Source organism: Hyperolius riggenbachi, chromosome 1 (genome assembly GCF_040937935.1).
Source record: "Hyperolius riggenbachi isolate aHypRig1 chromosome 1, aHypRig1.pri, whole genome shotgun sequence".
In the NCBI taxonomy this organism is placed as follows: domain Eukaryota; kingdom Metazoa; phylum Chordata; class Amphibia; order Anura; family Hyperoliidae; genus Hyperolius; species Hyperolius riggenbachi.
This window is the reverse complement of record NC_090646.1, coordinates 22,436,488-22,461,117: the sequence shown is the minus strand read 5'-3', so window position 1 is coordinate 22,461,117 and position 24,630 is coordinate 22,436,488. Positions and strand designations below refer to the sequence as shown.

The 24,630-nt window shown below is 46.8% G+C and overlaps 2 protein-coding genes across 4 annotated transcripts in view; one reads left to right on the top strand and one right to left on the bottom strand.

Moving 5' to 3' along the window:
• ALMS1 (ALMS1 centrosome and basal body associated protein) overlaps positions 1-9,127 on the top strand; it is an 82,688-nt gene extending 73,561 nt beyond the window's left edge. For both annotated transcript variants that reach the window (XM_068274149.1, XM_068274140.1), the window contains exons 15-18: positions 1,914-2,088; positions 4,815-4,878; positions 6,686-6,785; positions 8,815-9,127. In XM_068274149.1, coding sequence (XP_068130250.1) covers positions 1,914-2,088; positions 4,815-4,878; positions 6,686-6,785; positions 8,815-8,859 — 384 coding nt within the window. In that variant the 3' untranslated portion in view covers positions 8,860-9,127. The remainder of the gene's footprint in view (positions 1-1,913; positions 2,089-4,814; positions 4,879-6,685; positions 6,786-8,814) is intronic.
• A 1,364-nt stretch (positions 9,128-10,491) lies between these two features.
• On the bottom strand, positions 10,492-22,545 carry LOC137545171 (uncharacterized). Of its 2 annotated transcripts, none has more exons than XR_011026009.1 (3): positions 22,446-22,545; positions 12,796-12,976; positions 10,492-10,879 (listed from the first exon to the last, which is right to left on the bottom strand). XR_011026009.1 is itself a non-coding variant. In XM_068266284.1 (3 exons), exons 1-3 carry the CDS (start codon positions 18,400-18,402, stop codon positions 10,682-10,684), a joined length of 624 nt encoding a protein of 207 aa, XP_068122385.1. In that variant the 5' UTR covers positions 18,403-18,451; the 3' UTR covers positions 10,492-10,681. The 2 variants fall into 2 exon arrangements, 1 of the variants encoding a protein (XP_068122385.1); XM_068266284.1 differs by lacking the exon at positions 22,446-22,545 and adding an exon at positions 18,158-18,451.
• Positions 22,546-24,630: the final 2,085 nt, after the last annotated feature.

Genomic DNA, 24,630 nt, shown 5'->3' with positions numbered 1-24,630 from the left:
CAGTAATGTCCCCATCAGTGTCCTCCTCACTTCCTGTCCCCTTACTAATGGTCTGACCGTCCTCCATCTTGTTGTGTGTCAGGATGTAGTGGTAGAGGCAGGGGACAGCTGTCAGTAATGTCTCCCTCAGTGTTCCCCTCACTTCCTGTCCCCTTACTAATGGTCTGACCATCCTCCATCTTGTTGTGTGTCAGGATGTAGTGGTAGAGGTAGAGGACAGCTGTCAGTAGTGTTCCCCTCACTTCCTGTCCCCTTACTAATGCTCTGACCATCCTCCATCTTGTTGTGTGTCAGGATGTAGTGGTAGAGGTAGAGGACAGCTGTCAGTAATGTCCCCCTCAGTGTCCTCCTCACTTCCTGTCCCCTTACTAATAATCTGACCATCCTCCATCTTGTTGTGTGTCAGGATGTAGTGGTAGAGGCAGAGGACAGCGGTCAGTAATGTCCCCCTCAGTGTCCTCCTCACTTCCTGTCCCCTTGCTAATGGTCTGACCGTCCTCCATCTTGTGTGTCAGGATGTAGTGGTAGAGGCAGAGGACAGCTGTCAGTAATGTCCCCCTCAGTGTCCTCACTTCCTGTCCCCTTACTAATGATCTGACCGTCCTCCATCTTGTTGTGTGTCAGGATGTAGTGGTAGAGGCAGAGGACAGCTGTCAGTAGTGTTCCCCTCACTTCCTGTCCCCTTACTAATGCTCTGACCATCCTCCATCTTGTTGTGTGTCAGGATGTAGTGGTAGAGGTAGAGGACAGCTGTCAGTAATGTCCCCCTCAGTGTCCTCCTCACTTCCTGTCACCTTACTAATGATCTGACCATCCTCCATCTTGTTGTGTGTCAGGATGTAGTGGTAGAGGACAGCTGTCAGTAGTGTTCCCCTCACTTCCTGTCCCCTTACTAATGCTCTGACCATCCTCCATCTTGTTGTGTGTCAGGATGTAGTGGTAGAGGTAGAGGACAGCTGTCAGTAATGTCCCCCTCAGTGTCCTCCTCACTTCCTGTCACCTTACTAATGATCTGACCATCCTCCATCTTGTTGTGTGTCAGGATGTAGTGGTAGAGGACAGCTGTCAGTAGTGTTCCCCTCACTTCCTGTCCCCTTACTAATGCTCTGACCATCCTCCATCTTGTTGTGTGTCAGGATGTAGTGGTAGAGGTAGAGGACAGCTGTCAGTAATGTCCCCCTCAGTGTCCTCCTCACTTCCTGTCCCCTTACTAATGATCTGACTATCCTCCATCTTGTTGTGTGTCAGGATGTAGTGGTAGAGGCAGAGGACAGCTGTCAGTAATGTCTCCTCAGTGTCCTCCTCACTTCCTGTCCCCTTACTAATGCTCTGACCATCCTCCATCTTGTGTGTCAGGATGTAGTGGCAGAGGACAGCTGTCAGTAATGTCTCCTCACTGTCCTCCTCACTTCCTGTATCCTTACTAATGATCTGACCATCCTCCACCTTGTTGTGTGTCAGGATGTAGAGGCAGAGCACAGCTGTCAGTAATGTCCCCCTCAGTGTTCTCCTCACTTTCTGTCCCCTTACTAATGATCTGACCATCCTCCATCTTGTTGTGTCAGGATGTAGTGGTAGAGGCAGAGGACAGCTGTCAGTAATGTCCACCTCACTTCCTGTCCCCTCAGCGCTGCGTAATATGTTGGCGCTTTATAAATACAATAAATAAATGGTCTGAATGTCCTCCATCTTGTTGTGTGTCAGGATGTAGTGGTAGAGGCAGGGGACAGCTGTCAGTAATGTCCCCCTCAGTGTCCCCCTCACTTCCTGTTCCCTTGCTAATGCTCTGACAATCCTCCATCTTGTGTGTCAGGATGTAGTGGTAGAGGCAGGGGAGAGCTGTCAGTAATGTCCACCTCACTTCCTGTCCCCTTACTAATGGTCTGACTGTCCTCCATCTTGTTATGTGTCAGGAGTCCCTGAAGGCTCACCGTCCAGACTTCATCTTCCGCTCAGGGGAGAGAGTGAAGCGACTGCAGCTTCTCAGCAAGGAGAGGAAACTACAGAACATCTTCCAGAGCGAGAGGGAGGCCCTGTTCAACCAGCCAATGAGACGAGAGGGAGACGCCCACCACCACGCCTATAAAGGTGACGTGGCAATCGAAGCTGACTGCTGTGCCCGGACCAGAGACCAGCTGTTCTGTTATTGTGCATAAACATTTCCTGATACAAAACTATATTAAAGGATAAGGGGGAAATTATATTCACTTACCTGGGTCTTCTTCCAGCCCCTAGCAGTCTCGCTGTAGTTCTGCTGCCCTCCAGAGTGCTGCTGTCCCCCCAAGAGAGACCCAGCCACAGCTGTGGTCAGGCGAGTCCACACATCTCTCTTGATAGCCTCCATAGCAGGTAGAGTTCTGTGCTTGCGCAGTTCACAAAGACTTAAACTGCGCTAGCGCAAAACGCTCCTGTAGCTACAAGAGCACAATTGAGAGAGGCGCATGTGCAGTAGCCCCACGACCACAGCTTTAGCTGGGAGAGGTAACTGCACCCTGCGGGGCAGTGGAGCTACAGAGAGGGGCCTGATAGACTGCTAGGGGCTGGAAGAAGCCCAGGTAAGTAAATCTAATCTCCCTCCTGCAGTGCGTGCCCCCCCCCTCTCTGTATTTATTTTCACCCCATGGACCACTGTAGTCCTGAGCTCTGCAGGTTGCTGGCTGCCTGGTTGAGTCATGTAGTTGGGCGGAGAGGATGGCATATCTTTAGGCAGATAAGACACGTGTCATATTCTGTATTTTACCTACGTGTGCGCAGCGGCCTTCCTACTGTTCAGATTTCGCGCACCCCTGAACTGGGATAACAAAAATGACTATGGTGAGCTATATTACCATTTAAGAACTATTCTGGCAGCGCTCGTTGTTGTCAGGATCCCCCCCGTTTCCGGTCCCGGTGGTCTTTATATACAACGGAATACTCCAGTCAAATATGAAAGTTGATAGCTCTCCCTAGTGACAATGTTTGAATCAGAACTGCGCAGGCACAAATTTCAAACCACGTGAGCGAAGACAGCACAAGCGCATTTGTACAAGGAGACAAAAAGGGAGACTGAGAGCTCACAATAGTGTAGTACGTTATTTGTGGCAAATGAACGTGTGTGGTAAGTAGTAATACTCACAAACAAGGGTGTTACCACTCAGCCTACCACTGTATAAGCAGGTGGGGAAGATTAGACCTGACCCCACTCAGGCATAAGAAATCACTCTCTGTATACAGGAAGAGAATAGGGATAACACCCCCCACCAAGGGTGGACTAGAGTGAACGCTGGTATAATGTACAGTGGCGACGATACAAGAATAAAATGAGCTAAAAAAAAAAGTTTAAAGAGGGAGGCAGTGGTAGACTTACCACCCCAATGAGTGGACATGAACCTGTTGATTTTGATCAACAATTCTCTGTATTTATATACTCCGCAAGGCAACACGTTTCGCAGGCGATATCCTGCTTCATCAAGCAAAAAAAGGAGTAAATAAAATATGCCCTGGTCGGAGTCCACCACCCCTGTCGGAGTCCATTTCCCTTGACGGAGTCCATTTCCCTTGTCAGAGTCCTTCTCCCCTGTCGGAGTCCTTCTCCCCTGTCGGAGTCCTTCTCCCCTGTCGGAGTCCTTCTCCCCTGTCGGAGTCCTTCTCCCCTGTCGGAGTCCTTCTCCCCTGTCGGAGTCAACTCTCCTGTCAGAGTCCACCACTACCTCCCTTTTTAATTTAGTAGTTTTTTTTCTCATTTTATTCTTGTATTGACGCCTTTGTACATTATACTAGTGTTTAAAGCAAGCGCACATTCACAAGACAGGAACAGCTTGAAACTCGCGCACTTCGGAATAGCTCTGTGTCGCTCGGAGGAACTTCTGGGAGGCGATGGAGAACGGGGAGAACCCTTAATGACAACTAGCACTGTCAGGATACTTCTTAAATGGTAATCTAGCCCACCATGGGCTTCATGTAATGGATTTTGCCACGGTTAAAGGGGTTCTCTTGCACCTTTTAAAAAACAAAAATTGCCACTTACCTGGGGGTTCTATCGGCCCCCTCCAGCTGGAATGTCCTGCGCCGTCCTCCCGCGATGCTCCACTCCCCGCCGTCGGCACCAGTGTAATTATTCGTCTAGCTAGACGAATAGAACTGTTGCTGGTCGGCGCGTGGGAGCGAGCACGTTCACGGCCGCGCAGCCGCAGTTCTATTTGTCTAGTTAGGTGAATAATTACATCGGTGCCGGCGGCGGGGAGCGGAGCATCGGGGGAGGACGGCGCAGGACATTCCAGCTGCAGGGAGCCGATAGAAGCCCCAGGTAAGTGGCAGTTTTTGTTTTTTAAAAGGTGCAAGTGAACCCCTTTAAGAGGTACTTGAAAGGGAAAATCCGAGCAACTAAAAAAAAAAAAAAAAAAAAAATCTACTTACCCGGGGCCTCCTCCAGCCTGCGAAGTACACTCCAGGCAATGTGAACTTGATTGACAGCGGCGCAGGTGCAGTAGAGGTAGACCTCGCGAGGTTGGTCTCTGCACTGGTGGGGTCCCCGGGCCGGCAACTGGGAGTGGAGCTGCAGAGTGGGACATGTCAGCTGCAAGGGGCTGGAGGAAGCCCCGGGTAAGTAGATGTTTTTTAGGTGCTTGGACAGTCCATTTAATGAAAGTTATGTGTATGTTTTGAATGTTTTCTTAATTTATTTTTTTTTAGTAGGGAAAATATTACAATCACCATTGGAAATGCGATATTTGTTCAGAGTGCCACCTGCTGGTTTAACGTTATTGGTACAAGAAGGGCTTCCTGCATACTGGTGACACAGCATGACTTATTTTGTTATTGTTGTTACTTAATAGAGTCCAGGAAGTGGCAGAAGATGAGGAGCGTCCCCCGGAGAGAGATGGTGCAGCGGTCCAAGAGGTGAGCTGCTGCTTCTCATGCTGAAGGCTGGACCGTCAGCCATCTTGCTGCATTAGTAATAAATACCAGGACACCAGACCTTCAATGAGCTATAAAGTAAACCTGAAGCGATCGGGATATGGAGGCTGACGTGTAATCCCTTCTAAAAAATACAGATTGCCTGGCTGTCCTGCTGATCCTCTGCCTCTAATACTTTTAGCCATAGCCCCTGAACAAGCATGCAGCAGATCAGGTGTCTCTGACTGTAGTCTGACTAGATTAGCCACATGCTTGTTACAGGTGTGAGATTCAGAGTGAAATAAATATGGCAGCCTCCATATGCCTCTGGCTTTTAGTCCCAGGCCACTGACACTGAGGTGAAGTTCATAAGACAACACAATGAGATAACAGGACAAAGTGACACCCCAGGTAGTAAAAGCTGTTCTAGAAGTGACACCATTTACTTCAGATATTAAAAGGGTATCTGTAAGAAAAAAGAGTCCCGGGGGGGGGGGTCCTTACCTCGGGAGGGGTAAGCCTTTGGATCCAGTGCTGGCTCCCCAGAAAAATCAGCCGACACAAGCGCAGTAGTGGCTGCAGCATGCGGCAATATTTACCATCTGCGCTCCTGCTCAGTAGCAGCTTTCTGATGGGCTCCGGTGGAAATAGCTGAGCCCAATCAGGTCTGCTCTACCGCACAAGCCCAAGTCACCTGCCCAGTATGGAGGACACGACTGGGCTCCGCTATTTCCACAGCAACCCATCAGACAGCTGCTACTGCACAGGAGCGCAGATGGTAAATATTCATGTGTGCGCTGGATACCTGAGGCTTAGCAGGAGGGGGAAACCTCATTAGGATGCAGAGGCTCCTCCCTCCTGAGGTAAGTACCCCACAGGGAAAGTTGCCTAAGCAGAGTGACACGTTATTCCTTCATGCTTACAGATTGCCCAGCAAGCTCATGGTGGACCGGAACTCCCAGGAGTGTGTGAGGGGCTTCAATGGACCAAAAAGCCCTCTTACTAAAATGCCATGGAAAACAAAAGTGTGCCTTCTTAAACAGAAGGTATTTGCAAATAGTCAGGTTGGAGTGTATATGATGTCTTCCACAATGCATCACTGCTGAATATGGACAGCACAGTGGTGTAGTGGTTAGCGATCTCTGCGCAGAGTTTGTATGTTCTCCTTGTGTGGGTTTCCTCCGGGCACTCTGGTTTCCTCCCACATCCCAAAAACATACAGATAAGTTAATTGGCTTCCCCCTAAATTGGCCCTAGACTATGATACTTGCACTACACAATACATACACTACACAATACATACATAGACATAGGACTACGATAGGGACTAGATTGTGAGCTCCTCTGAGGGACAGTTAGTGACAAGACAATATACTCTGTACAGCACTGCGGAAGATATCAGCGCTATATAAATAATAATGCAAATCGTCCCTTTGTTGTCCCTGAAAGTTAAACACACCTCAGAACCGCTGGAATGCAGTGATGTGTCTGCTTGTTAACTGTACAGAGCCACATTAATCCATGCCATGCACTGATGAGGATCAACCAATCTGAAACAGTCTGTATGCATGTTGGATTATTATGGCTCTGTACAAATAACACGCTGACACATCATTGCATTCCAGCACTTCTGGAGGTGTGGCTAGCTTACAGGGACAACAAATGATGATTTGCATACTCAGCAGTGAAGCATTGTGGAGACATCATATGCTCACTCCAATCTTAATTATTGCAAATACCTTCTGTTGTAAGAAGGTGCATTTCTGTCATTCCTTCAGGTGATGCTGATTATTCTCTCTCTGTCATACAGGATATACGAGCAGCTTCCAGAAATAAGGAAGAGGCGGGAGGAAGAGAAGAGGAGGGAGGAGTATGAAGCATACCGCCTGAAAGCACAGCTCTTCCGAAAGGTGTGTTCCAGTGTCATGTAATATCCGAACACAGCACTAGATGGCAGTGTTTCTCCCCCTCTTGGTTAATAAAGAAGAAAGACACAGACAATCTGAAACAAGGACAGGCACTATAGAGTAGATAATCACAGATAAGGACAGTATAGAAATTAAAATCATTGGAAAACAGAATGGAGCGTTCATTTTCCAGTCCAGGACAATAATGTCCTAACAGTTTCAGAATTAGCCTGGTTCTGCATTAAAGAAACCCTGTAAGGAAGAAAACCTCCCCTGGGGGGTACTCACCTCGGATGGGGGAAGCCTCCGGATTCTATTGAGGCTTCCCCCGTCCTCCTCGGTCCCACGGCGGCGGCGAAAATCCAAATATTTACCTCCCGGGCTCCAGCGCAGGTGCAGTATCGGCTCTCCGCTCGGAGATAGGCGGAAATAGCCGATCGCTGTCGGGCCGCTCTACTGGGCAGGCGCAAGTCTCCTGAGCAGTAGAGTGGACCCGACAGAGATCGGATATTTTCGCCTATCTCCGTGCGGAAATCCGCAACAGTGCCTCCGCTGGAGCCAGGAGAGATAAGTAAATCAGCGCTTGTCAAGCTTGTCGAGGGAGGATTGCGGGATGGTTCGGGGGGAGCCAGCGCTGGATTGCCTGCAGCTGTAGGGGAGGGGGAAACCTCATTGGAACCCTGGGGCTTCCCCCTCCCGAGGTGAGTACCCCCCAGGGGAACTTTTTCTTGTTACAGAGTCTCTTTAAAGGACTCACGAAGCCAAAAAAAGATAAGTGTAGCTCCAGTCCTCCCTGGTGTCCCGCTGGCAGCCCGATGGGTCAGTGCCTTCTGCGCATGCGGGCATAAATGTGTCCATGTTATCAGCAGAGTACTGTGCCGGCAGTACTACTGTGTCTTCGCAGTACACTCCTGGTGACCAGGGGGCGTACTTGCGCGGGGTCGGCGATCCTTACAGGCTGCCGGCAGGACTCCGGAGAGGACTGGAACTATGCCGATGGCCCCAAATGAAGATAGAGTGAGAGGTGTCAGAGGCAATCTTAGTCGCTCTCTTTCTGCACCTGCTAGCATAAAGATCCTGCAGGGAAGGTGAGCTGCAGCCAGTGATTCATTCTGCCGATCAGATGATGATGATGCGCTGCAGCCTCACCCCCTCCTGTACAGAGCATGAGCTGAACCAGACAGTTACTGATGATGTGATGGCAGATTAAATGATCACAGTGAGATTAAGTATAACATTTAGACGCCTCGGCCCATATGCAACTTTTTCTCCTGCGTTTTCTCCTTGGTGATATTTTTAAACTTGTTACTTTCTCAGTTGGAAAGTGCAAGAAAGTTATTTTAAATAGGTGATAAATAATCTCCTAGGAGAAAAAGTGAATTGCATGTGGGCCCCAGTGCGCAAACCTTTCTGCGTATTCACGGAAACCGCTACTGGCAGGAGAATTGTGGATTAGAGACTAAAGTCAAGGAGGACAAGAGAACGTTATAACTATCGTTTATTGTCAGACACCCGTTGGAAGGATCAAGGTTAGGCGATATAGCTGAAGATTAGCTTTAGGTAAGGTTAGGATAAACGATATGTGTACACAATAACCATCAGTGTCACCCATCAGGATCCAGGGTACAGCACTGCGGGAGGCCAGGGTTGTACAGACGTGTTGCTTTGCTTATAAAGAGGGGAGAGAGGATGACAGCAAGGGGAAGAATGGAGTGACTTCAGCGGGTGGGATAAATGCGCACTGGGGCTCATGTATGCAGCCCGTCATCTTGCAGCATGTCTGACCCATGTGCTCGGCCCGAAATTGGTCACATCGTTGATCAGGCATGCGCTTGGCTGCACAGATTTTCATCCGATTCGATAATAATCTAAAATACTGAATGCCGTATATTACCCACCTGCTTTGTGAATTGAGGCCATTGAGGGGAAGTAGTAGAATAGTTAGATGTTAGGAAGGGTGCGGGATAAGGGGATATAATACATGGATCTCCATGTTATCAGCTTCGTCTTACGTCTCCTCCTTCCTTTACAGAAAGTGACCAATCACATTCTGGGCAGGAAGACGCCCTGGAACTGACGCAGCCGCGCTCCGGAAATCGCAGCCTTAATCCCACTTATGTGAATCCCGTCAGCACAATCTTCTCCCCGTCATCCTCATCCCTTGTCTGTGGTGTGTCTGTGTAACTTATTCCTGCGTAGCTTGTACATGTATTTAATACGCTGTGTGTTTCTTTTCTAAGAAATAGAGGAAGTTATTTTTTTGTACCTTTTTAACGTTTCAGATTTAATTCACATTTATTGAAATAATTATTACAAACTTTGTTTTAATAAACAATTTTTTTTTACTTTTTTCATTGTGTAAGCTGTATGTTAGGTAATTGGCACGTTATCCCAGTACGGCCCTGTTTAGATGGTCGGTCGGCAGCAATTACTGCTGCTCAGCTGCCTCCAATCAGTCGCTGACCGCCTCGTTCCCATCATGCAGTTGTGTGAAGTGTCTGTCTACAGGGGTGGGGCAGAGGTAAACTCTTCGCAAATGCCATCAGCCGCGATGCCGTAGCGTGCAACCACATTCGTTCAGCATGCACTTGGTGCTGACCCCCGGAATAGACGTGCATGCATTTTTCCGAACCAACAACCGCTGTGGTTGACAAACACGTGTAATCAGTGATGTACAGGTTGTCCCTGACTACGCTCAACGTACAAAAAAAATTAGCATATGATATTTCCTCTGCCTCAAGACCCCTCCCTAGTGGTTTGATATTATAAAGGCCAAGTGGATAGGCTAGGAATGTGCCTTCCAACTTACCATGACAAGAGTGGACTGCAAGCACCCTCGGGGAAATCACCACAGATATAAAATGGCTACTACATAGTACTGGGAGTACCTCTGGCTACCTATACTGGCTGCTACATAGTACTGGGGGCACTTCTGGCTACTTATAATGGAGGCCCCTTTGGCTACCAACTACAGGGGGGCTACCTACCTCAGGCGTGGTGGAGTTGGAGTAATTTACACTCACACACACCCTGAAAGCTTTTTAGCCTAGAAACTGACCTAAATATCAAATATTCTTTATTGAATAAGGTCTAAAACCCCATCATGCTGACATGTTTTGGACGCACAATGGTGTAGGGTGTGCATAGCTCCCAACTGTCCCTGTTTAAGAGGGACAGCCCCTCTTTGGAAGCCCTGTCCCTCTTTCCTCCTCATGTGTCACTCTTTCAGGACTTTGCCCCTCTTTCTATGTAAATGTATATATTTCTCTACTACAAGATGTGTTTGGTTGACTCTAAACTTTATTCCCATCCTTTAAATTGATATATTACTATTTTTAAAATGTTAATATAAAGAAAAATGAACCAGGATAAAGAGGACCAGTGTGGTTTGAACAACATATTTGTCTTATAAAATCTGTATGGTATGCGTGATCAGGGGTGTGTCTTAAGTGTCCCTCTTTCTCATCTCAAAAAGTTGGTAGGTATGGGGTGGGCTGTGCAGAGTGTGTTCTACATAAAGCAAACAGCCACACCCCCACTGACAAGGGGCTCATACACACGCCCTAAAAGGGAGGGTCTAACATAAAGGAAGAATGTGCCTCTTGCAATACAATAAAATAAAGGAGTTAAACACAGGAGGAAAATAAGGAAGATTAACGCAGCAAATCTTAAATGGAATACAGAAGGAAAGCAAGGAGCACCATAATTAAAATAACTTTACCACATTTAGGATAATGCAAACAAACGCCATAAACTAAAGCAAAAACAAAGGGCACAAGTCAAATATTCATCCTGAGGTCCCATCTCGCAGTCAGACCATCAGGCGCTCGTGTCCCCTAACTGGTAAATCCAGTATGCCTCATGGGGGAGGAGCCAGGGGACTGGACAGCTCCATCCAATCAGACATCAACCGTTTCCACATGTAGGTCAAAATAGCAAACCCCTTTCCACACCCCGGATATCGTAGTGGTGAAATTGAAGTGTGTGGTGACATTGGCACGATAAGGAACCTCCACCACGGCTTTCTGCACAATAAACGTTTCCTTCACCGATTTTCGAGGGGGAACCTGTATCGAGAACTGTTTGGACAATTCCACCTGGAACACCAGAAAGCGATAATTAAGGGCCACTGCAAGACAGAGTCAGGATAGAACAGTAAAAATAGCTACTGTAAGTTTTCAATACATATACATCTCTAGAGTACGTAATTATTATTTATTTTTATGATGTAATTATAATTACTAGATTTTTAACATAAAGTAAGAGTGCCAATAGCCATAAAATGCCCCCACTGATCTCCTGTATTGGTTATTCTTGTTCCTCATCTTTAAATTTGCCACTTAGGATTCTAATTGGCCCATTAGAGTGAACTGAAGGAGGATTATAATCCCAGGCAGGCTCCATACTTGCCTCCCAACCCTTCCCTGTGTTGAAGTCCAAATGAGCAGGTGGGTTTTGTAGGAAAGCGCACTTTTAGAGAGACAAATACCGCTCAGCCCCGATTATCCAAACCTGCTGCATAATATGGATTAGATACAGCGCCACTTCTAGCTCAGAATCTAGGAAAAAGTCTGAATGCTTAAAGGACAATTGTAGTAAGAAATAAAGGGAGGCTGCCGTATTTATTCCGTTTTAAACAATACCAGTTGCCTGGCGGCCCTGCTGATCTATTTAGACTCAGAAGTGTCTGAATAACACCAGAAACTAGCATGCAGCTAATCTTGTCAGATCTGACAGTAATTATAGGGTCTATGACTAAAAGTATTAGAGGCAGAGGATCAACAGTATAGCCAGGCAACTGGGATTGCTTAAAAGGAAATAAATATGGCAGCCTCCATATCCCTCTCACTACAGTTGTCCTTTAGAGCAGTGTTCCCCAACCCTGTCCTCAAGGCCCACCAACAGTGCATGTTTTGTGGAAATCCACAGAGGTAGTTAATCAGCTCTGCTGAGGCACTAATTACCTCACCTGTGATTGTGTGCGATTTCCTGCAAAACGTACTGTTGGTGGACCTTGAGGACGGTTGGGGAACTATGCTTTAGAGGATATATGAGGTGATCTAAAAAAAGAAACTATTTACTCTCCTGGGGCTTCTCCCATCCCCTAGAAGTCTATTTAGGCCCTTTCTTTAGTTCCGCTTTGCTCCAGGCCGCCACTGTCCCCACCGTAAATAATTACAAAGAATTGCACACAGCATTCTAACCGTATTGCCAGTGATCGTTTCGGGGCCACACAGGGTCCCCTTTGTCAAGGCCTCTCTGTGAGATTGTGTCCAGGTTGTGGTCGCACATGCGCTCCACTCATGATCACACTCTCCTGCCTGGCTGGGAGCGCTCTGGGTTTGCACAGTGCACACAGGCCTGAAGAGCACATGACCTCGAGAGCCGTGTGCCTGGCTGCGATCTTACGATGGGGACAGCAGTGGCCTGCAGAAGAGCAGAACTTCAGCGTGGCACTCAATAGACTTCTAAGGGCTGGAAGAAGACCGGGGTGAGTAAAATGTTTCTTTTTAGGTCACCTAATGTATCCTTTAAGAGCAATAGCTGTTCAGGGGTATGCTGTGCTGCGCTGCCCCACCTACCGGTCCTTTTCCACTATGAAACATTGCGGTTGCAGATAAAAATGGTGCAGGACAAGCGTCTATAAAAATGGCATGGAGGTTAAATTATAGCATCCGATAAATAGCAGGCACCATAATTTAACCTCCAGCTTTGCTGCCCTACACATGAAATGATACATAAGTAGCACAGTCTAGTCTAGTCCTTGTATCCTCATCTTCTTCCATGGTAAAACAGGTGGGGATGTGATTATTTGTATAGGAAGAGTGGCGAGGATAAACATCTTGCTAGGGGACACCATAGTTTTGAGTTCCACCTCTGAGAATCCACCAGCATGATTATTCTATGTGGCCTCCAGCTGTGACATCTCCCCATCATAGTTCTCGATCTGTTACCACCCTCATGGCAGAGCCGGGGACACAAGCACAGGACTCCCAGCATTGAGACACGATACCTTGTGTGTATTGGTCTTGGTCAGATCCCAGGTGTAAGTGGTGCTGCGGTCAATACCAAACTCCTTAGATCTGGAGGTGATAACTGGAACTGCACCTTTTACAACTGCCACGGCTCCCGCATCAAATATGAAGTTGTCATCTAAAGAGAAGGAGCTGGTGACCTCGTATGTCTTCTTCACCCTGGAGAAAGAGCGACTCTGATCAAAACAACAATGCTAATGATTGATCGGCCTTACAAAGCACAACTAGAGATGGTCCGAACGGTTCCAGGCGAACTTTGGCTGGTTCGCCTTCGCCGGCGAAGGCAAACTTTCCCGGAAGTTCGATTCACCCTCATAATGCTCGATTGAGCAGAACTTTGACCCTCTACATCACAGTCAGCAGGCACATTGTCGCCAATCAAACTACACTCACTCCTGGAGCCCCACCCCCCTTATAAAAGGCAAGGTTCTCCTGTCGTTTTACTCACTCGTCTGCCTACAGTAATTAGTTAAGGTACAGCTGCTGATAGACTCGGCTAGGGAGGGTTTAGTTAAGCTCTTGTAAGCTTGTTTCTAGCTGATTGTTATTCCTTATATTACTCCCCTCCCGGAGGGAGGAGGGTCTTGTCTTCCAGGTAATTGTAGTATTTCAAAAGCCAGCTTACATACCTTGGCCGGGAATTGAACCCAGGTCTGAGTGTGTGGTAGGTAGCTCACTTCACCACTATAACACCACCAACACTACATGCTGAAGCCAGCCTAGCATGTACCATTATGATATATCCAAAAGAAAAATGAACTTGCTTAAGGATTTGTAGTATGTCAAAAGCCAGCTTACATACCTTGGCCAGGAATAGAACCCAGGTCTGAGTGCGTGGTAGGTAGCTCATTTCACCACTATAACACCACCAACACTACATGCTGAAGCCAGCCTAGCATGTACCATTATGATATATCCAAGAGAAAAATGAGCTTGCTTAAGGATTTGTAGTATGTCAAAAGCCAACTCACATTGGCCAGGAATAGAACCCAGGCCTACCGCTCTGTAGGCTGCTATCCTAAACATTATACCACCAACACTACATGCTGAAACTTCTTGGAGCAGACTTACTTCCTCCCTCCATAAGACACACCTACATCCCCATAAAATCATTCAACAGCAACTGCATGCACAGTCTTTGTGGTACACAGTCTCTGTGGCACAGTTGGTTAGCGTGTTTGGCTGTTAACTGAAAGGTTGGTCGTTCAAGCCCACCTAGGCATGGCCTTGCCTTTTGTGTTCAACAGTTGTCCGAAGAGAACCCCAGATAGTCATGTAGATTCTTCTCTCTCTCTCTCTCTCTAGTAGGGATCGTCACCGCTTTCCGCGGAATTGTATTTTCCGCAATTTGGGGCGGGAATTAGTCATTCCATTCTGTTTGGTCGGAACGGAATTGCTTTTTCAATCCGGCAGAATTCCAAAATTGCCTGTGAAATTCTGCTGGTATCCGTTGATGGTTTTAAGCTGAAAATTCACTTCAATGGCATCAAGTCCTAGAGAGAGAGAGAGAGCTCATTTTTCTCTTGGGTATATCACAATGGTACATGCTAGGCTGGCTTCAGCATGTAGCATTGTAGTGTGTTGTGTTGGTGGTATAATTGGTTTAGGATAGCAGCCTACCACGCGGTAGGCCTGGGTTCGATTCCTGGCCAATGTGAGTTGGCTTTTGACATACTACAAATCCTCAAGCAGTTTTCTCTTGGATATATCATAATGGTGCATGCTAGGCTGGCTTCAGCATGTAGTATTGTAGTGTGTTGTGTTGGTGGTATAATGGTTAGGATAGAAGCCTACCACGCAATAGGCCTGGGTTATATTCCTGGCCAATGCAAGCTTGCTTTTGACATACTACAAATCCTTAAGCAAGCTCATTTTTCTCTTGGATATATCATAATGGTACATGCTAGGCTGGCTTCAGCATGTAGTGTTGGTGGTGGTATAGTGGTGAAGTGAGCTACCTACCACACACTCAGACCTGGGTTCAATTCCTGGCCAAGGTATGCAAGCTGGCTTTTGACATACTACAAATCCTTAAGCAAGCTCATTTTTCTCTTGGATATATCATAATGGTACATGCTAGGCTGGCTTCAGCATGTAGTGTTGGTATAGTGGTGAAGTGAGCTACCTACCACGCACTCAGACCTGGGTTCAATTCCCGGCCAAGGTATGTAAGCTGGCTTTTGAAATACTACAATTCCCTGGAAGACAAGGGAAGGAGAGGGAAGGAATAAACTTCCTGATGTTGTAAAGCAGTGTAGGCCTGCAATTGAACATTCAATGAGATTTTTTCTGGGACATTTGATGTGTATTTCACTCAACCATGTCTTCCTCCAGGTATTAGACCCTTAAAACATATTTTCTATCATTTTTCAAGTCAGCAGAAATTTTTCAAAATTTTTAAGTTCGCCTCCCCATTGAAGTCTATTGCGGTTCAGGAAAGTTCGCATGAACCGAACTTTCCGTGAAAGTTCGCGAACCAAAAATCGGAGGTTCGCAACATCTCTAATCACAACAGTCAGGCCTCTTTTCCAGGTAATTGATAGTTTGTAGATCAGTTTAGCTGCCTGGCTGTCGGCCACAAGTGCCATTCAGGTGCAATTACATGCAGCTGGATAGAAGCATTTGGTAACAACGCATGTGTCACGTGTGGCACCCGGCAGTGAAAAGGTGTTTCATGATGCATCTAAGCATGGCAACCACTGTACTCAGATGGAACTCCATGGGGGGCGCCTGTTCAGCAAGGCAGTGAACTGCTTCAAAAACCTCTGGCGTTTTGCACATCTGCTAGCGGATTTGGTGTGCGCTGGACCTTCCAGAGTCCCATAACCAGTGGTGGAAAAGAGCAACTCATGTATTTTAGTCCACTGCTGCTCTAATCCAGTAGTTCTTAAACTTTTAACCAGTGGTGGCCTTCAGACCCTCAGATAAAAATATTAATCATTTTTGTGGGGTCTACAACAGTAAAGCAGGCATTAAAGGGACACTGTAGGGGGGTCGGGGGAAAATGAGTTGAAGTTACCCAGGGTTTCTAATGTCCCCTGCAGACATCCTGTGCCCGCGCAGCCGCTTACCAATGCTCCGGCCCCGCCTCTGGCTCACTTCTGGAATTTTAGACTTTAAAGTCTGAAAACCACTGCGCCTGCGTTTCCGTGTCCTCGCTCCCGCTGATGTCACCTGGAGTGTATAGCACAAGCCCAGTATGGTCTGTGCCTGCGCAGTACGCTCCTGGTGACATCAGCGGGATGGAGGACACAGCAACGCAGGCACAGTGGTTTTCAGACTTTAAAGTCTAAAATTCCAGAGGTGAACCAGAGGCGGGGCCGGAGCATCGGTGATTCCTGATGTGGAGCATACACGTCTCAATTTTTTTCATCGATATCCCTAACCACCCCCCCCCCCCCCCACACACACACACACACACACACACACCTAACTTAAACCACCACCTGGACCTAATTGCTGCCCCCCCCCCCCGCTACCAATCATCACAAAAAATCCTCCCAAAACCTAATTTCTCGAGCAGTACCATAGGCACCCATTTAAATAGCAGCATTGAGGGGTAATTTTAGCGCCCAGGGCTCCCGATAAGCATAGGGTGCCAGACTCAGTGCCACATTAACCAAAAAAGGTTAATTTGACAACCTCGCTAGAGATAGCAAAACTATGCGAATGGCTCTGGTTTTAGGATTTTATTGGGGCTCTCAGGAAGAGTAAGAAACACCCACATCCCCCAGTGCAGGGGTGGTGAGCTGGAAGAGCACTGATTCTTCTAAAAGCAGGCTAAGGAATTTAAAGGGGTACTCCAGATCATATTTGGTGCGCATTTTGTATGATTGCGCAGATGACGTGGTTCTGCTGATGTTGTGTCTCCATGCTCAGATTGCAAAAATCGATTTTGAGTCGATCAAATGATGCGTAAACAGTAGCTGATTCCTGTGCGATCGACTGATATCTTGCATCTTGCTTGATCAACTAAGCTGGTCGATTCGACATGATCTCAGCCTCTTTTCATCGATTGGGAATTCTGGAACACTCTCGATAAAATGATCAAATTGAATGCTCGATCACACAGCAAAATCGCTAGATGTATGGCTACCTATACACTACACAATACATACATAGACATATGACTATGGTAGGGATTGTGAGCCCCTCTGAGGAACAGTTAGTGGCAATATAATATACTCTGTACCGCGCTGCGGAACATGTTGGCGCTATATAAATACTGCATAAAAATAATAATAAAGGTCTTGTTCACTCTCCTGGATTTATGATTGCCGTACCTCCCAACTTTTAAAGCCAGGAAAAAGGGACACTAAAGGTGCCCATACACTCGTCAGATTGGCAGCAGATAGATAAGAAATGCATCTGATGATCTATCTGATGCGTTTTAGAACATTTTTTTACCAGGATCGAATTCCAATAGATTTCAGTCTATTGAAATTCGATCTGTTGGCATTTTTTTGCCATCAGATTTCCATTAAGGCCAATGCAAACTGATAAGCAATCTCATCAGATCGACCTAAATTTTCCACCCTGCCAGTTCGATGGAAATCCATCAAAATCGATCGAAATCGGCCATCGATCGGTCGATTGGCCAACCGATTTTCAATCGATCGGGATCGATCGGTCGGCCAGAAAATCGGCTGAGTGTATGGGCCCCTTAAAGAGGATCTGTAACCTCAAAAAATCCCCTGGGGGGTACTCACCTCGGGTGGGGGAAGCCTCCGGATCCTAATGAGGCTTCCCACGCCGTCCTCTGTCCCACGGGGGTCTCGCTGCAGCCCTCCGTGCAGCCGTGACGTAATATTTACCTTCCTGGCTCCTGCGCAGGCGCTCTGACGGCTGTCGGCTCCGAACTACACGGAAATACCCGATCGCCGTCGGGTCTGCTCTACTGCGCAGGCGCAAGTTTCCGGCGCCTGCGCAGTAGAGCGGACCCGACTGAGATCGGGTATATCCGTGTAGTTTGGAGAGGAAAGCAGCCACAGCGCCCCCGCTGGAGCCAGCAAAGGTAAATATTGAAATTACAGTTGGGCCTGTCGCCGGCTGTTCAGAGGGCTGCAGCGAGACCCCCGTGGGACAGAGGACGGCGTGGGAAGCCTCATTAGGATCCGGAGGCTTCCCCCACCCGAGGTGAGTACCCCCCAGGGGATCTTTTTCATGTTACAGAGTCTCTTTAAGCCTGTCCACTGCCACAACTTTACCCATCACCAAATCTAGCAGGTGCCTCCCTGCCACCAATATACAGTTCCATGGTGTCCAGTGGTGATTTATCCACCCTCAGGGCTCTCTGTCTACGGACAGTACTGAAGGTTTTGGCATTGTCTGTCTACTTACACATAGGTGGTCTTCAGGTCACTGCTGCTCCCCTTGTTATTGTAGGCCCTCTCTGCCGCCACCTCATTGCTGGCTAATAGAACTCTGCCGCGGTCAGCCAGGAACTCCAGACTGGCAATTCTCTGAATTGTGCGGTCCTGAATAAACATCAACGCTGCATAGTTGTGGTAGTCTACCCCCAGGCTCTTCACTCCCTGAATCCAGGTATTAACGGTGGTATTCATTGGGGGGCGGCCCATATACATCCTTCCACCCTCTTTGGAGACACACCAGAGGTTGCCATCAGGATCAAATGCCATGAAATGACTCTCCAGTTCCCAGAGCCTATGGTGGTGCTGGTTTGGGTCCATGGCTCATCTGCTGTCTTAGGTGGCTCTTTTTTCACAAAGTAACTTTCATCGGCCGCATAGAGGATCCCGTTCCCATCAAAAAACAAAGCGCTAAATGTTTCCCATGCAGCAGCACCAATTTTTTGGGTGTTCCAGGGTTCTTTCTTGTTGGTTGGCGGTGGGCCTTCGTACAATTCCCCCTGCAAGGTCACAGCATAGAGATGACCATTTGGGTGGAAAAAGATAGATTTGAACTTATTCCAGTCATTTTGTCAGACTTGTTGAGCTTCATCAAACCAGTTCTGCTTAAAGCTTGCAGGCACAGGTCCTCGGTAGAGATCAGCACCACGTACGAGGTAGAGCAGCCCGTCTGGGCTGTAGGCCACAAGCTTTGCATTGTCAATCCTCCCAAGTCTCATAGATCGGGCATGAAAGTTATCAGAAGAATTGGAAGGAGGCAATCCAACGAGAATTTGACCATTAAAAATGACCAACAGTAGGAAGTCTAGAAAAAAAAATCAATTTCATCATATATCAGAAGATGGTGGGTGTGTAATCTCTTTCTCGTCACAGACACACACACTCACACACACAAACATCCTGTTGTATCATATCCAGCTGTAAGTGGCACAGTCACCAGAGCAGAGGGAGGAAAGCAGAAGAGGGTAAAGTGTGTCTCCTCTGCAGATGATTGTATGGTGGGGCATCACAACCACTTTAGTTCTGCCAGGTGATCTGTACAGAATGTTTGTTACTGAGAGATCTATGCACAGAGGTAGATATTGATTGCATGGCTGTTGGAAAAAGTCATTATTTCCCACAATGCAACGAGGTTCACAGACAGAAGAACTGTCAGGACCATCTGTAACAGAGGAGATCCCGGGAGCTGCGGAGAGGGATAGATATGCTGCCAGGGGCTGGAGGAAAGTAAGTAGATCTTGGTTTTTTTAGCTCGGATGTATCCTTTAAGCATAGACTTGGGTGACCAATGAAAGGACTCCTTCCTCCCCCATTCATAAACCACATTCCGGCTATAATCACTAGTCTCTTAAAAATGTAACATGTTTAGTGCTAATTGTCTCAAGTTTATTGATATTATTTTTACATTTAATTAGTCAAAAACAGCTTGTTTGTATGTAAAAGTTCCTGCAGATGGAAATGACTCCTCTCAACATTTCACCACGGCAACCGATTAAGCTGAATGCTCACCAACCACCAACGGGTCCAGTGACGCCTCCTTGACGAAGAGCGCTCAGCAATTACCCTTCCTGCTCACAACGTCACACAAAGTTACACGACGACACAACAGGCGCAAATGGGAAGTCAAGCGATCGTGTTACTTTGTGAGGAGTCGTTGGGGATCTTAAAGATCCATTCCACCGTGACGGTCATTATCGGCATGCGTCGCTAAATGTTGTTTGCGTGATCGTGCGCCTATACCCACATTGCAAGATCGCAGAAACGACCGCTTTTCGCTCAAAAAATCACCGGTCTTTGGAAAAATCGTTGGGAAAATCGTGGTTATGGGCTTTACGCAGAATGGCAGCCCTGGCCACGGAACGCAGAGCAACACGTTTCCACAGGCTTGCCTACTTCTGGACCTCCAGGCCCCTCCTACATGTTTCGTCACATTGTTACTCATTCTGGGGCAGCCCCTGGAGGTACGCTGACGCTGTTTGGAAGTAGACAATCCTGTGGAGACGTGTTGCCTTGTATTCTGTGGCCAAAGCTGCTTTTCTGTGTTTGCGGTTGCCATGTTGAATAAACGTTTTATTTGGCTGGTGTTGGCTGCGCCTACTTTTTGTAACCCTAACACACAATTACTCAATGACCTAGTTTGTGAGCTTGGCGGTCTTTAGCATCAATAATTTGCATTGCAATGAAACAAATCTGATTGGCTGTTTGTGGCTCCACCCCCTTTTCTGAATTTGAACTCTAGTCACCCAATGACCAACTGTACCAGGTTTGGGGCTTGTGCCATTTACAGTGAAAAAATGGCAGCAATGACATTTTCCCCTTCAAAATCAATAAGTGAATTTTGAATGGCTTTTGTAGGCTCCACCCACTTTCCTGAAATACTAATCCCAGTCACCCAGTGACCAGCTGTGCAAAGTTTGAGAACCCTACCATTAACAGTGTAAGAATGGCTGCAGTTTACATTTTCCCAGTGAAATTTGTATTTGTCTCCGCCCACTGATGACCCGCCATTGCCCGCTTATGTATTTGGCTGGTGTTGGCTGCGTCCGCTTTTTCTAACCCTAACACACAATTACTCAATGACCGAGTTTGGCAGCTTTGCAGTCTTTGGCATCAATAATTTTCATTGAAATGAAACAAATCTGATTGGCTGTTTGTGGCTCCACCTCCTTTTCTGATTTTGAACTCTAGTCACCCAAAGACCAACTGTACCAAGTTTGAGGCTTGTGTTATTAACAGTGCAAGAATAGCAGCAATTACATATTCCCCTTGAAAATCAATAGGTGAATTTTGATTGGCTTTTGTAGGCTCCACCCAATTTTCTGAATATTAATCCCAGTCACCCAGCGACCAACTGTGCTAAGTTTGAGAACCCTACCATTAACAGTGTAAAAATGGCTGCAGTTTGCATTTTCCCAGTTAAATTAGTATTTGTCTCCGCCCACTTTTTGATTATGGGAATAAAAAGTATCGTATATGTTATTCCAGGTAATGTACTATGTGTGTGCCAAATTTCATTCAAATCCGTTCAGCCATTTTTGCGTGATCGAGTAACAAACATCCGAACGTTCCCATTTATAATATTAGTATAGTAGGATTAGTAGTATAGGACTTATACAGCACTGCCATCCTCTGCAGCACTTTACAGAGATTGTGAGCTCCTTTGAGGACAGTCAATGACATGACTATGTAGTCAGTCATTGACTGTCCTCAAAGGAGCTCACAATCTAATCCTACCATAGTCATAGTCTGATGTCCTACCGTATTATTATATTGAGCGGGGCTGAGAGAGACCTTATACCCATCATTTAAAGGGAAGGTTCAGGGAGGGGATTCAAAAAATAAAAATAAATTTCCACTTACCTGGGGCTTCCTCCAGCCCGTGGCAGGCAGGAGGTGCCCTCGCCGCCGCTCCGCAGGCTCCCGGTGGTCTCCGGTGCCCGACCCGACCTGGCCAGGCCGGCTGCCAGGTCGGGCTCCTCTGCGCTCCATTTCCTGGGACTTCTGCGTCCCACGACGGCGCGCTGACGTCATCGGACGTCCGCCGGGCTGTACTGCGCATGCGCAGAACTACTGCGCATGCGCAGTACAGCCTGGCGGACGTCCGGACGTCCGCCGGGCTGTACTGCGCATGCGCAGAACTACTGCGCATGCGCAGTACAGCCTGGCGGACGTCCGATGACGTCAGCGCGCCGTCGTGGGACGCAGAAGTCCCAGGAAATGGAGCGCAGAGGAGCCCGACCTGGCAGCCGGCCTGGCCAGGTCGGGTCGGGCACCGGAGACCACCGGGAGCCTGCGGAGCGGCGGCGAGGGCACCTCCTGCCTGCCACGGGCTGGAGGAAGCCCCAGGTAAGTGGAAATTTATTTTTATTTTTTGAATCCCCTCCCTGAACCTTCCCTTTAAACTGATATATTTTTTAATTTCAAATGTTAATATGAAGAAAAACTAGTGATTATACAGTAGATAGGACCAGTGTGGTTTAAAATCTAAAATTACGTTTTGCTAATTAATTTCTTGTGTTAGGTGAGCCTAGGGGTGTGGTCGGGGGCGTGATTTGAGGTGTGACAGGGGCGTGTCTTAAAGTATGCATCTTTCTCATCTGAAAAAGTTGTGAGGTGAGTACATTGCTGCGCACAGAAGCAACAAGCGGCCTCTGACATATCATGGGCCCAGGAACAAGAAACAAGAGCCCAGCAGGAAATGATGGTGACAGAAGCACTGAGGCTGATGAGGAGAAGAGGCAGAATGCTGCAGTACTTACTAGACATGGTCAGGCGGGTTCGGTGTCTCCTGCGGCTGCAGAGAGTCTCTCCTGTAGGCAGATGATGACACCGGAATGTCTGCTGCTCAATGTTTTCCTCACCTCACTAAATAGAAGGAAATTGGAGAGCATTAATACAAAAGTTTCCCAAACCCAAACAAAGTTTTTGGTTGTTTTATGTTTAAAGAGAATCCAAGGTGGACCTCAAGCAGAGCCGGATTAACCACTTGAGGACCTAGGGTTTTCTACCCCATAAGGACCGGCCACTTTTTTTCCATTCAGACCACTGCAGCTTTCACGGTTTATTGCTCGCTCATACAACCTACCACCTAAATGAATTTTGGCTCCTTTTCTTGTCACTAATAAAACTTTCTTTTGGTGCTATTTGATTGCTCCTGCGATTTTTACTTTTTATTATATTCATCAAAAAAGACATGAATTTTGGCAAAAAAATGATTTTTTTAACTTTCTGTGCTGACATTTTTCAAATAAAGTAAAATTTCTGTATACATGCAGCGCGAAAAATGTGGACAAACATGTTTTTGATAAAAAAAATCCATTCAGTGTATATTTATTGGTTTGGGTAAAAGTTATAGCGTTTACAAACTATGGTGCAAAAAGTGAATTTTCTCATTTTCAAGCATCTATGACTTTTCTGACCCCCTGTCATGTTTCATGAGGGGCTAGAATTCCAGGATAGTATAAATACCCCCCAAATGACCCCATTTTGGAAAGAAGACATCCCAAAGTATTCACTGAGAGGCATAATGAGTTCATAGAAGATATTATTTTTTATCACAAGTAAGCGGAAAATGACACTTTGTGAGAAAAAAAAAAGTTTCCATTTCTTCTAACTTGCGACAAAAAAAAATGAAATCTGCCACGGACTCACTATGCCCCTCTCTGAATACCTTGAAGGGTCTACTTTCCAAAATGAGGTTATTTGTGGGGTTTGTTTACTGTCCTGACATTTTGGGGGGTGTTAAATTGTAAGCACCCCTGTAAAGCCTAAAGGTGCTCATTGGACTTTGGACCCCTTAGCGCAGTTAGGCTGCAAAAAAATGCCACACATGTGGTATTGCCGTACTCAGGAGAAGTAGTATAATGTGTTTTGGGGTGTATTTTTACACATACCCATGCTGGGTGGGAGAAATATCTCTGTAAATGACAAATTGTTAATTTTTTTTACACACAGATCTTTCTCCCACTCAGCATGGGTATGTGTAAAAATACACCCCAAAACACATTATACTACTTCTCCTGAGTACGGGGATACCACATGTGTGGCACTTTTTTGCACCCTAACTGCGCTAAAGGGCCCAAAGTCCAATGAGTACCTTTAGGATTTCACAGGTCATTTTGAGAAATTTCGTTTCAAGACTACTCCTCACGGTTTAGGGCCCCTAAAATGCCAGGGCAGTATAGGAACCCCACAAATGATCCCATTTTAGAAAGAAGACACCCCAAGGTATTCCGTTAGGAGTATGGTGAGTTCATAGAAGATTTTATTTTTTGTCAAAAGTTAGCGGAAAATGACACTTTGTGAAAAAACACAATTAAAATCAATTTCCGCTAACTTGTGACAAAAAATAAAATCTTCTATGAACTCGCCATACTCCTAACGGAATACCTTGGGGTGTCTTCTTTCTAAAATGGGGTCATTTGTGGGGTTCCTATACTGTCCTGGCATTTTAGGGGCCCTAAACCGTGAGGAGTAGTCTTGAAACGAAATTTCTCAAAATGACCTGTGAAATCCTAAAGGTACTCATTGGACTTTGGGCCCTTTAGCGCAGTTAGGGTGCAAAAAAGTGCCACACATGTGGTATCGCCATACTCGGGAGAAGTAGTACAACGTGTTTTGGGGTGTATTTTTACACATACCCATGCTGGGTGGGAGAAATACCTCTGTGAATGACAATCTTTTGATTTTTTTACACACAATTGTCCATTTACAGCGGTATTTCTCCCATCCAGCATGGGTATGTCTAAAAATACACCCCAAAACACATTGTACTACTTCTCCCGAGTACGGCGATACCACATGTGTGGCACTTTTTTGCACCTTAACTGCGCTAAGGGGCCCAAAGTCCAATGAGTACCTTTAGGATTTCACAGGTCATTTTTGTTTCAAGACTACTCCTCACGGTTTAGGGCCCCTAAAATGCCAGGGCAGTATAGGAATCCC

Bases quoted from the DNA above. Each gene is read 5' to 3' on its own strand.
- LOC137545171 (XM_068266284.1), bottom strand. From the start codon at position 18,402: ATGTATATGGGCCGCCCCCCAATGAATACCACCGTTAATACCTGGATT. The intron at 12,977-18,157 runs GTAAGTAGACAG...CTCTTTCTCCAG, and splicing joins GACCTGAAGACCACCTATGT to GGTGAAGAAGACATACGAGG. The intron at 10,880-12,795 runs GTATCGTGTCTC...CTGGTGTTCCAG, and splicing joins CCAAGACCAATACACACAAG to GTGGAATTGTCCAAACAGTT.